At 43.4% G+C, this 7,929-nt stretch overlaps 1 protein-coding gene across 3 annotated transcripts in view; it reads right to left on the bottom strand.

Annotated features, from left to right (window-relative positions):
• The window catches only part of prrx1b (paired related homeobox 1b), a 6,893-nt gene extending 198 nt beyond the window's left edge, over window positions 1–6,695 (bottom strand). The window contains exons 1-5 of one of the 3 annotated variants that reach the window (XM_061296409.1): window positions 6,506–6,695; window positions 6,103–6,338; window positions 2,534–2,709; window positions 1,040–1,221; window positions 1–568 (exon numbers count right to left, since the gene is read on the bottom strand). The exon at window positions 1–568 is cut by the window's left edge and continues 198 nt beyond it. In XM_061296409.1, coding sequence (XP_061152393.1) covers window positions 436–568; window positions 1,040–1,221; window positions 2,534–2,709; window positions 6,103–6,338; window positions 6,506–6,549 — 771 coding nt within the window. In that variant the 5' untranslated portion in view covers window positions 6,550–6,695 and the 3' untranslated portion in view covers window positions 1–435. Of the gene's footprint in view, window positions 569–1,039; window positions 1,222–2,533; window positions 2,710–6,102 lie in introns of all 3 variants that reach the window. The other 2 variants (XM_061296410.1, XM_061296411.1) reach the window with 2 other exon arrangements.
• Between the last annotated feature and the right edge of the window lie 1,234 nt (window positions 6,696–7,929).

Here is a 7,929-nt window from a genome sequence, read left to right as displayed (position 1 = left end):
AGTACAGGGGGGAAAAAAAGTCGTCAGAGGGCGTCATTTGACTCTCGCTCCTTCTGTGCCCGAAACGGCACAAAACGAATGGGGGGAAAAAACCATCTTCCGTACCAGTCACGATAACAAAACTACACAGATATTTGATTACAACATCAAGTTGAGATGTCTTTAGTATAAACAGTGGTTTGTAAGACAAACAAAGTCTTGGAGTAAAACGTTTTTTTGCGTCACTCGGTGACCACATTTTGCATTTGTTGTGCAAAAATTGATCTCACCGAATTTTGAAAGTAAAAAAAAAAAAAAAGCAGAAAACTCCGGATTATGTGGGATGAAACTCTTTCCAAAAAAGATGGTTGTCTGTTGGGGTGGGTCCAGTGGTTTTGAAGGTCCGTCCCCAAACGGATATTGGCGCACGCAGGCACGCACACGGGGTAGTAGCTTTCAGTTCACCGTGGGAACCTGGTTCAAGCTGTACTCCTTTGCTTTGAGCCGCAGGTTGGCAATGCTGTTTGCCATGTTCATTCCCTGGGACGCGTTAGTGTTGGAGCAAGTCGGCGGGTAGGTGGCCATGGCGCTGACGCGTTAAAGGGAAGGAAACAAAAGATGTCAAAGGCTTTGAAGGCTGTTTGAAGGCTCATGGATGATTTGAAACCCAATTATCTTGGTTTGCATGGAAATCACTGAATTGTCTGGGTGACCTTTGCACTTAATTCACAAAAGTATTTTTGACCGACCACAATGTTCCTTTGTGTTTTGACACGAGGTATTTTCATACAGACGCTCTCAAATGACGACATGGCAATCAGTGTTGCGCCTGAATGCGCTCAAAGCACTTTTCTGTCCCACTTTTATGGTGTGATTGTGTTTTTTGGCCAAACAAGTTAAGAAATAATACATTCACTAAAAACAAAACCTTCGTGAAATATTTTGAAGGCCGAATTTGGAAAATTCAATGCACTGAACAAGCTGATTTAAAATTTGTGAAGGGAACTTTGAGCTGGTCTATGTAGTAAATGATGTAGCTTTCTTTGCATGTGAGACCAACCTGTACGGAGCGGCGCTACCCCAGGAAAGATAATCGTTTGGCCGCGGCGCAGGGCGTGGGACGATGGGCTGCTCCACTGCCGTGACCTCTCCGGAGTAGGATTTCAGGAGCGAAGCGTTCTTGCTAGCCAGCATAGCGCGCTCGTTTCGCCGAAACTTAGCTCGCCTATTTTGAAACCAAACCTGCAAAATGAGACGCTATTTTTAAAAATCCACTCTGTTAAGCGAGCGACACGGATCGTACCATTGTAAAGGCTGCGATGACCTTTCCGCACACCTACATACGCCAGTCGGATCTAATTGGAGCGTTATTCCTCGTAACCAATCAAATGTATAGATCATATCAAAATGGACCATGTAGGTATGATTCATGAGCTAAGCCTGTAATGAGCCTCTAACCTTCCAAGCACCGGATGCTAAAACTCCCGGCCGGGGGAGCTAATGTTGTTGCTCACTGTGAAATCATATCCATTATTAGATGGGGCTTGCTGCATGATGACGCATAGCCTCGGGAATGAGCTCAAAGACTCTATTATCAAAGGATTTCTGCATTTCTTTCTGCCTGCTCCACATTAATCACAGATGTGCTCCTTCTTGCTCCAAGCTCACAATTTCCTTTTCCCCATTTTTTTCTGCAAGACCATTTTTGCTGGTGTTGAAGCACAGGGAACTCTCTTGCACATAATGTGTGCGTGTGCGCATATCTGTACTTCTATATCGATTTCTTTCTCTCTTTCTCTCGCTGTGGCTTTGGGTGTAGCTTTTAAAAGAAGCCCTCTCCAAATGTTTTACGACTTCTAAGAGGCCAGACAGGTGAGGAACGTCTGAATTGTTGCTGTTATTGTATACTGTAATCATGTGTCATCCAAACGTATCTGCAGGGAGGGAGTGCAGTCAAACTACTGTCAGCAAATTGTGATTGCCTGGTGCATAAAACGTCTTCTCACTTGTCTGTGGAGCTACTAAGGCAAAGTGCAAACATCCTCAAAGGCAATTAGCCTCTTAGTATAAACCAAGAACTAACAGACGATACCAGGTGCCCCGCTGCGAGAAAAATCCCGACTATCAAACATTTTGAATGTCACGCTTGAGAAGTGCGATAAACATCGAGTGCATCTTGTCTTGAGATTTCAGGAGCCGTGGCGATTCCTCAACAAGCAAATTTGTCAGAGCGTTCTGTGTTCAGTCAAAGCATTACTGACTGCAATTTAGGCTTCCCCGTGACTTTGACATTTTATGGCTCTATTTTTGATCAAATGTTTTGTTTCAGAGGCGCTCCCGCAAGAAATCCCGATGGAAAAAAAGAAAAGAAACTTATTTCCGAGCAAGTTAGAGCATCTCTGTTATTTGTAATTTCACCATATTTCATCGAAATATTGCAAGTGACGAATATGCAAAGATGGATGGATTCGATTAGATGTGTCATGCCATGCCATGCCATGCCATGCCATGCCATGCCATGCCATGCCATGCCCTGCCCTGCCCCTGTTGTTACCTGCACTCTGGCCTCAGTAAGGTTGACCCGGCGGGCCAGGTCTTCTCGAACAAACGCGTCGGGGTAGTGCGTTCTTTCAAAGACTCTCTCAAGAGCCTGGAGCTGGCTGCTGTTAAAGGTGGTTCTGTTCCTGCGCTGCTTCCGCTTCTTCTTTTCCTCCGTGTTCATCTGCTCATCTTTGCCAAAAGAAAATCAAGGTGTAGTTAGGTGTCTTGTCGTTTGAGTGCAAAGAAAGCAAAATGATCTGAAAAGGGATTTTGCTTCAGGTAGTGTTGCCTATCAAAAGCACTGCAAATCAAAGAGCCATTGTAATGCCATATATGTATACTGTCGCTAGCTACCAATCAGAAACTGCTTTTCACTATTTGCTTTACATTTGCTATTTCTTGAAAGCGCAAGCCAGGAGTAATATGGTGTGAATAGGGTTGCTTGCGTCATTACAGGTGGGGATGAGCATAGATTGTTGAATATGAAGAAATGTCCATTTTGGACTTTGAAATAGGAAGAATGGTCAACTGTTTCTCAACCACTAAAAGATGATCAGGGGTGCCCATGCAAATGACCCAATTTCAGTTCCCTTTTCTTCAAATCCATATGTTTTTTGTTTTTTTTTTATTCCTGACAAATGTGTCTGTGTAGTGGCAGAAAGAACAATTAAACGCTCTTCCTCTAGATGCGGGTTTATTATCATGACGCTACAAGATAAGCCAGTACATACGTAAATATTACAATTAAAAGACGTATTATATTACTCCAGGATTCGTATTGCTTATGTACAACTTTAAGCTTCCCAGAAGAATATTCAAAGAATGAATTATAATCATCCAAAACAGTCCAATAAATTAGAAATATTCTTGTACTAATGATTAACTGTTATTCTATGACTTGGCAGTATTTTATATTACAGATGTACATATGAATCGGGACGTTATACCTACTGTTGCCATCATTTGCTTTTGGTTTTACCGTCTGAGGCAGGCTTGTCTCTCATATGCAAATATTTTTCAACAAATCAAATGAAACGGGAATGTACAGAGGATTGAAAGGGCAACAGCTCGTTGTTTTCTTCATTTGTTATTTTAAAATGCCCTCCCTATAAGCTCCATCCATCCATCCATCCATCCATCCATCGACAAGTGTTCAGGGTCGCGGGGGGTGCTGGAGCCCATCCCTGCTGACATTAGGCGGCGGCGAAAGGCAGACTCCAGCGCGCGCTGGTCGCCAGCCAGTCGTAGGGTTAAGGACAAACCAACAGCCGCACCCACATGCACGTTGTCACCGAGCGGGAATAAATCGCACGCCACAAGTCAGCCGAGTGTTCACTATCGGCGACCCAAGTCGAGTCCTATAAAGAATCAAATCAAACTGGGATTTTTTTCCTCTTGCGCTATTACAAGTTCCAATAGTAAATACAGTTAACTGGACGGAAACTATAGAACGCTTCAGTCTCCAGGAGCGTGTCGTTTTAAAAGACTGACGAAGCATACATCCAGCCAGCCACTATTTGCACGGCATCCGTGATTTCAGAAATAAGGTTCATTTTGACCGGCTGTCAGTGACATACTCGTATTAGATTCAATTACTAGTTGAGAAGTTGAAAACTTGTTGACCTCTAACCCTTCATTAAAAACAAACAGTCGCCCGTCACACAGTAATTGACGAGAGCAGGTCAATTACTCAAATGATTTTCTCAGCGTTGTCACGCCATGTTCTCGTAACTCTGTTGCCCTTTTTTTCCTTTAAATGATATGATTATTCACTATGATGGTATTTTTCGTATATATCTCATTTTGTATTTTCTGAGCGTTGTCACGTAATGTTCTTGTAAGTTTTCTCCATTTCTGTTGCCCATTTTCTTTCTTTAAATGATATGATTATTCACTATGATGGTATTTTTCGTATATATCTCATTTTGTATTTTCTGAGCGTTGTCACGTAATGTTCTTGTAAGTTTTCTCCATTTCTGTTGCCCATTTTCTTTCTTTAAATGATATGATGATTCATTCTAATTGTATAATCATACATCTCGTTTGGTATTTTCTGCTGCGATGCTTCCTGTAAAAATAAGTTGTGTTGTATTCTTGAAAAGCAGCATATTTAAGACTATATTTAATACTATTTAAGACTTTTCATGGACTTGACTGGACTGAAAAAACATTCAATTTGGTAGATGGAATTGTAGAATAATAATAATCATCATCATTATCATAATAATAATAATGGCAAAATGAATCATATTCAAGATTTTGTTTGATATAAATCAATCAATCGTGTTGCTGTTAATGCGTGCGGGTCTGAACAAAATGTCAAGTGACTCTAATTTAATGATAACTGCATGTCACAACAAGGTGTTACAGGATACTGTTATACATGTTGAGAAACATTTAGTCTTTTTTTCTATTCATAAAAGCGAATAAACAAATGCTTGCTATTAGTTTGCCATGTATTAGCAGCTTTTGATCGAAAGCGTGTCCAAACGTGACGTACAATCCTGACAAATAATAATAACAACAATAGTAATAAAAATATTCACAATAAGAATATTACCAATAATCATTTCAAAAAGGCATTGTTTTTTTTTTGTTTTTTTGCTATACTACTATGCTAAAGAATTTATGAGTTAAAGCTGTTCCATAATATTTTTGTTGGCTATTTGCAATTCCTAGCGTTAAAATGGTTCATTTAATGAACAGCAGATGAATGTTAACAATGTAGTCGGAATGACACGGAACGCATATGCTTTTCATGCCTCGCGTTTGTCGGGAAAGTGATTAATTCCACCTGCTCTTTTAAGTTCCAATGTGATCGAGTGACAAGTTAGTTCATTTCTTAATTGTGAGAGCAAAGACAGGCGCGTTACTCATGACAAACCATTAGCGTCCAATAGTCTGAGAGTGTTTGACAGCCCCAAAATAACCGTAAATTAACGATATGACCTAGCCACTTCCACTCGCATTTTTCTCTGTCATTCCTCTCATTTTCAAAGATAACAATAACAGTCATTAAGGCCCAAAAGGTTTGGAGAGGAGAGGAGAGAAGAGAAGAGAGGAGAGGAGCTAGCATTCACTTCCCCGACGGAGAGATTAGAATCTTTGTTTTCGATTGGCTCGGCTGGCAGCGCCTATTAAAAAATTCACTCGGTCTTAGCTCCAGCAGGCCGGCGACGCTCGTGAGAATAAGCGGTCTGGAAGACGGATGCGTGCATGAAATGAAAAAGGCGGAAAGTAAAGCTCCATGTTGTCTTCGTTCCCCGGCCAGCGCTGCACAAATTCCCGTCGTCTATTGAGTGCTTTGTGGTCAAACGGCTTGAAACGCTGGCAGTTTCATTTTCATCCGCGTTGCAGACAAAGCCATGGCCTCACTTACTTGCCATCACACTCCGTTGCCATCGAAGCTCGGTGGGAGAATTAACCGTCAGATTTGGGTGAGGTGAGCAGTTGCCGAAAAATGCGCCGCTAGCACGTTTATTTTGTGCACGCGCCGATATTGCCATCAAATTATTTTGAAAAGTTAGTGCCGGCCGGGGGATTTGCTTGCACACGGCCATTCGAGTAGGCCGAGCGACTTACTGTCCTGTTGGTTGGTGTCGCTTCCGCTCGTCAGTCCCGGGGACTCCAGCATGCTTCTCCCGGCTTCCCCGACGCTCTCGTCCGCCTGGTTGCCCACCATTTCCCCAGCTTCTTCCAGATCCAACAGGTGACTTACGGAGAAGTTCTTTTTGGCTTGCAAGTTATCCAGGTTGGACGAGATGGGGCTCTCCAGGCGGTTTGCGACCGTGGCCTGCCTGTCCAGTACGTGTGCATAACTGGAAGTCATGACGCGACAGGGCAACGTAGAATTGGCCAAAGCGCCAAAGCAAAGCAAAGCAATAGATCCTTCTTAGCTGACAAAATCAAAGAAGAGGAGAGTTCATTTGTTCATATCCAAATGAGCCACAGAGGGCTCAATCTAACGTCAAGCAAAGTTTTCTACCTGTCGCTTTCCCGCCCGTAATCAAAGCTTTCTCTCGTATCCATACAGCGGCGGGAAGTTTTCTCACAAGAGAGATGGTCTGAATTGTGTGGCGGCTGGATCACATGTGAGCATGGGAAGGGCCGCTCGCTGCTGCCTGATGACGACCAGATGTTCAAAACGCGCTGTGTCCTTTCAAAGTTTGCACAACTTCAGCAAACCAAGGAAAGAACCCCCCCCCCCCTCTCTCTCTCTCTAACTGTCTCTCTCTCTTTCTCTCTCTGTCTCTCTCTGTCTGTCTCTGTCTGTCTCTCTCTTTCAGGCTGGCTCACTGAGTAGAGCCCCATAATTACGTGGCACTGCATGTGTCTGACTTTGGACGGGGCCCCTCAATAAGTCACTTCCCCCCCTTTGGAGAAAAGCAAAGCATCGTTGCCATCAACACTCTCCTTGGGCTGGCAAAGCTCACAGCGTAATGAGGGTGAAGGCAACATGTTAATGGTCACAACATGGCACAATAACAAAGCCGCCGAGGTAAATGTCCCTCTTTTCACTTCAAATAGCATGTCTGTGTGTGCCTCGCTACCTTGCGTCCAATGCTGAGAGGTTCTGAGTCCAATGTGCTTTGCATGTTCCGGCGCTTAATCCGTACAACGGCATCCCGCTAATGATGCATACCAATTGCCTGTACGTCTGATGGCTGTACGCGAGTCAGCCAGGATAGAGCCGACTCAAATGAAAACACATTATGACACATCTCAGCTTTTCAAAAGAGATTTCATGTGACCAATTAATAATAAGAATAAGAAGAATGTTACAATTCCAGGGTGCTCTTTGTGTTGCACATCAACAACAATTTATCTGCTGATTGGGGCAGGCAGGCAGGGAGGTCAATGAAAAGTAACGGAAGATGTAGGCATCTGTTGTGACTCCGACGTACGACGTCTTTGGAGTTTTGCTTTTTAATCGAGACTATGCACAGTATTTGTTTCCCTTCAAGTTTCTCAAGCCCTCTGGCCAGCGTCCAAGCCCGACATTTGACACGCGCGCTGCACTGTCTGCGTGGCAATTAGTCTGTTTGGAAAATGAGATATCTTAGTTTCTCTCTCTGAAACAATGGCATTGCCATTGGCTTCTATAAACGCCGGCCGGCCGGCCGGCCCGCCCAGCTGCCCAATTATTCCCGATTCAAAACAGAAAGGTCTGAAAACGGCTCGAGTCAGACTGCCCATTTTGAGATCATGAGCACGAATGAGACGCATTACTCCCAGAAGTGAATTTGTCAAGCCAAAACTATTCAAGAGTATTCAAACGCGCTCTCGGACTGAACTGGAGTCTAAGCAGTTCCTTGTTGGTCTGGCAGCATGAAAATATTTACAGCTCAGTGTGAGAGATTCATCTTACAATGCAGCACAACACAAAGAATCCGCAAGTCAATTGTTCTC

Source organism: Syngnathus typhle, linkage group LG14 (assembly GCF_033458585.1).
Source record: "Syngnathus typhle isolate RoL2023-S1 ecotype Sweden linkage group LG14, RoL_Styp_1.0, whole genome shotgun sequence".
In the NCBI taxonomy this organism is placed as follows: domain Eukaryota; kingdom Metazoa; phylum Chordata; class Actinopteri; order Syngnathiformes; family Syngnathidae; genus Syngnathus; species Syngnathus typhle.
Note: the sequence above shows the minus strand (reverse complement) of the source record. Positions and strands in the feature narration are given on the sequence as shown.